At 38.8% G+C, this 4,641-nt stretch overlaps 1 protein-coding gene across 1 annotated transcript; it reads left to right on the plus strand.

Annotated features, from left to right (window-relative positions):
* Nucleotides 1-698: 698 nt before the first annotated feature.
* Nucleotides 699-4,441, plus strand: LOC131030314 (protein transport protein SEC13 homolog B). Its single transcript, XM_057961046.1, has 2 exons — nucleotides 699-1,308; nucleotides 3,751-4,441. The coding sequence occupies exons 1-2, from the start codon at nucleotides 832-834 to the stop codon at nucleotides 4,201-4,203; spliced, it is 930 nt and encodes a 309-aa protein (XP_057817029.1). The 5' UTR covers nucleotides 699-831; the 3' UTR covers nucleotides 4,204-4,441.
* The last annotated feature ends 200 nt before the right edge of the window (nucleotides 4,442-4,641 follow it).

Consider the following 4,641-nt stretch of genomic DNA (forward strand, 5'->3'; position numbering starts at 1 on the left):
GGGCAGTTGTTAAAGGCAAGGCAAGGCTTTTAGTGACTCAATTGAGGACAACTTTGCATCATCTCATATGTGAAACGGGTAGGTGGAAAAGGCCCAAAGAGCTATGGGAAGAGAGAATTTGCTTGTTTTACGAGATGGGTGCAATTGAGATCGAATGACACTTTCTCAGTGAGTGCACGACTTATGATGATATTCGTGCTCAGTACGAGTTCATCTTGAAAAGTGAAACATGTATCATTTATTTGGCGAGGATAAGATCAACCAGACTGCTAATTTTTTGGTTAAGATTCATAACAGAAGATTTGATATGTCCAAGGGGTTGAGCTTAGCTGGTTAAAGCATTGAGTTCTCAACGTGGAGACCCAAGTTCAACTCCCATGAGAGACACCTTTGTGTAGAATTCTAAGTTGTGACTCTTGGTCTTCCATTGGTTGTATTTGTTTCATTGTTTAAAGTGGATTTCTAAATTGTGACCCTTGGTCTTCTAATTGTTGTTTCTAGTTTGGTGCTCGAAAAGAACTAGTATCATGGATGCTCGAATGAACAAAAAACTTTGTGATTCTATGAGACTTAATACAAAACAAAAGATCTAATATGAAAAAGATTATGAAGTTATCTTAGGCTGTGATTTTCTGATCCTATAGACCGATCATTCATTCATTCCAATATATATTACACATGATATAACCATTACACGTCCTTTTGTAATTAAAAATAAATCCTTTTTCCCACACCAAGTTTATATATAAAAAGGTATGAGGCCAGCGTTTTTCATTTTTTCAAATCTTTGCGGAACTGGTCTGTGAATATCCACATCAGATCGAGGGAGGCATGGCTTCGGCAGTGAAGCAAACGGCAAATCAGAGGGTAGAAACTGGACACCAAGATGTGGTTCACGACATCGCAATAGACTACTACGGGAAGCGGATGGCTACCTGCTCTTCAGATCGAAGCATCAAGCTCTTTGGTCTAAGCGGCTCCGACTCCCCGACGCCCCTCGCCACTCTCTCCGGTCATCAAGGTCCCGTCTGGCAGCTTGCCTGGGCGCATCCCAAGTTCGGATCTTTGCTCGCCTCCTGCTCATATGACCGACGCGTAATCGTCTGGCGCGAGGGCGGTCCGCAGGGGAACGAGTGGTCGCAGTTTCAAGTCTTTGCCGAGCACGACGCCTCCGTCAATTCTATTTCCTGGGCACCCCATGAACTTGGTCTCTGCCTTGCCTGTGGTTCTTCTGACGGATCCATTACGGTTTTCACGGGTCGAGAAGACGGACCCTGGGACAAGACCAAGATAGATCAAGCCCACCAGGTTAGGTTTTTTTTTTAAATGGTGAATTGTCCTTTCGAGGTGGTTTTCAGTTTCGTTGCCAGGGATATCTCTCACCTCAAATTAGCCATCGACTTGCTTATGGCCTTGATGTTTGGTCTAAGAGCCACACCTAGAATTGAATTGCTAGTAGTTTACATCAATTAAACATTACAACATATGGTGTATCCAAACTTTAAACACTTCTAATGGAGATTTGAATACGGGTCTTTACTACGAAGGCCTTGATTCTTTACTAGTTGAGCTCATCCCAATCGACATAAGGCTTTAGTAGTTGAGAAATACGTCCAAATATTTATCAGTGTTGATTTTACAGTATGTTATGGTTTTATATGGTTTATACAAAATGTACATCTTTTTCTTGCGATGGAAAGAAACTGAGGCAAATTTTCATTTTTAGATGATGCATGCTTTAGTATTTGATTTCTGTAGTTGATACTTGTAACCTTCTCCAGTTCGATGAGCATCAGGGCCAAAAAATTGCATTGGTTGCAGAGATTTTTAGGTTTCTATAGTCTGTGATTATCATGCCCAACAAAAACTAGATCTGCGTTATAATTTTCAAATTGACTTTTGGGTCACACCCCTTAAACTCATGGGCAGTATGATTGAAAAATTACAAGGCAAAATTTTGTGAGATGAATTTCAAGATTCAAATGCTTAGTATTTTCTTTTTCAACCTTTCTGACCTCAATGATGAGCTCATCATCAGGGAAGAAATTAAAAATATAACAGTAACAAAAACACAATGAAGAATAACAAAAAAAAAACTCTTTTTATTCATCAACATATTACAAATTTATAACTGTTGAAGACTCTTAACATTTCTCCTAGAATTATGCTAGTTGGTTTGACAGGCTCTTGACAACAAACTGGAATTAGACAACAAACTGGAACAGGTTTACAGTTCTTATTTGACTTTGACTCAAGCTGGTATGACAGATAAGCAGCAAGTGTACAGTACATAACAATTCAGTTATGAGTTAATTTCTTACACTCCCCCTTAATGAATAACTGAATTTTGATGGACGCCTAACATATCACTACGTACAAACTGATTAATAACATAAAACAAGACAATACATTATGTAGAAGCTTATTCTTTGAAAACAGAGAGACTGTTTTCAAAAGCTGCTCCCCAACTGCAGGTATAGTCACTAGCAATCATCCAAGGCCCCAACATTTTTGGACACCATTTACACAAAGTGTTTCATCACAAAGGTATGATGTTGAACTTCCAGATTTTGGATCTCCCCCAAAGTATTGAACACCAACCCTCACATGTATGTCTCATAAGCTCAATGAGGTATAATTTCTCTGATCTAAAAGTACCTCAGACTATTGACTCATTGTGCATCTAATTATTCTCTGCTGCACCCCTTCCCGTCTACGATGTGTTGGCCTCTTTGAAATAGAACAAGTTCTTCATCTTCAATAATATCATCATCACTATCAATATCGGACGGTTCTTCTAAAATGGCTGACATTATCTTAGTTCTTATAGCTGCAGAAAACCTTAGAATAGATGTGTTCCTTTGAGAATTTCCTCCACAAGAAACTACATGTAGCATTCAAACTATCAGCTATACTCAACAGCAGGAAAGACTCATAAACAGCACTCAAGTGGACCACAGCAACACTCAAATGGACCACAACAACACCAAACTTCACCTGAGCAGCAGCAAACTTCACTGTAGTAGCCAATAAACAATACTCAATCAACACAAATTTCCAGCGAGCTTCTTCTTGCAGCCTTGATTCCTCTCTCAATCAGCACTTATTCTGGAGTTTGCCTACAACAGGTGTAGCAGCAGTAGCAGCTCCAATCACAACTGTAAATTGAGAGGTCTTCTCACAATTCTTCACACAATCTTCCGATCTCTTTCAACCTGCTATCTATTCCCAGTCTCTGATAGCAAATTAAAAATATAACAGTAACAAAAACATAATGAATGATAACAAAAAGACTCTCGTTTTATTCATCAGTAACAAAAAGACTCTCATTTTATTCATCAACAGATTACAAATTTATAACTGTTGAAGACTGGATATTTCTCCTAGAATTATGCTAGTTGGTTTCACAGCTAACTAAAGACTCTTGACGCAAACTGGACTGTAGACAGCAAACTGGAACAGGTCTACAGTTCTTATTTGTCTCTTCCTCAAACTTGTATGACAGATAAAGCAGCAAGTATACAGCACATAACAATTCAGTTATGAGTTAATTTCGAACAAAAGAATCCATTGCATTATTAGTTTTGTTCCAATAGTTTAACAAAAATAATAAGTGCTGAACAATAGCCACTACTGCATATATTTTATCAGAAACTTATCTCTGTGCATTGTTTTTTTGCCATTAGTTTTATTTTTTTACGGACATATTCAATTGGTGAATATCAGCTACTAAAATTTTCTGTACACCAGGTTGGTGTCACTGCAGTCTCATGGGCGCCTGCTTCGGCTCCTGGTTCTACTGTAGGGCTGCCCACAGATCCTGTCCAGAAGTTGGTCTCTGGTGGATGCGACAACACGGCTAAGGTGTGGAAATTTTACAACGGTACCTGGAAGCTGGATTGCTTTCCTCCCCTGCAACTACATACTGATTGGGTGCGGGATGTGGCCTGGGCACCCAATTTAGGGCTTCCCAAAAGCACTATTGCAAGCTGTTCCCAGGATGGGACTGTGGTCATATGGACTCAGGGGAAGGAGGGAGATAAATGGGACGGTAGGGTTTTGAATGATTTTAAGACCCCCGTATGGAGGGTCAGCTGGTCATTAACTGGAAACATATTGGCTGTTGCTGATGGGAATAACAATGTGACACTCTGGAAAGAGGCAGTGGATGGGGAGTGGAATCAAGTTACCACAATAGAGTAATTCAATGTTGGTTTCTTGCTTTTGTTGTTATTTTTCTTACTTTTTATGGTTTAGATTGTGTATTAACCTGAGATCTCATGTTAAAGTAGGTTCGGTGGGCAATTTTTTATTGCTAGGACAGTTTTTCATCCTAGAAATTCCTTGGAATAGGATGGGAGTTTCATTAATTTGGCAGATATTTTTTGTTATTATATCTGAATCGATCAATATAAATTACATAAATATAGAGGTTTGGAAATATGGCAGTATTTCTCTATAATGGGAAATGGATTTATTTTCCACATTCCTTGACTCGTCTGTTTTTGCCTTTTCACTAATTAGTTAATAATTTGATGTTTGGAGAATTCGGATTAACCTATTTTCAGTTGCTTTGTGGAAAACGTGAATTACAGTGAGCTGTCTTTTATTTATTGTTGAGAATTTTGGTCTCCATCTTAG

Source organism: Cryptomeria japonica, chromosome 11 (assembly GCF_030272615.1).
Source record: "Cryptomeria japonica chromosome 11, Sugi_1.0, whole genome shotgun sequence".
Lineage (NCBI taxonomy): Eukaryota > Viridiplantae > Streptophyta > Pinopsida > Cupressales > Cupressaceae > Cryptomeria > Cryptomeria japonica.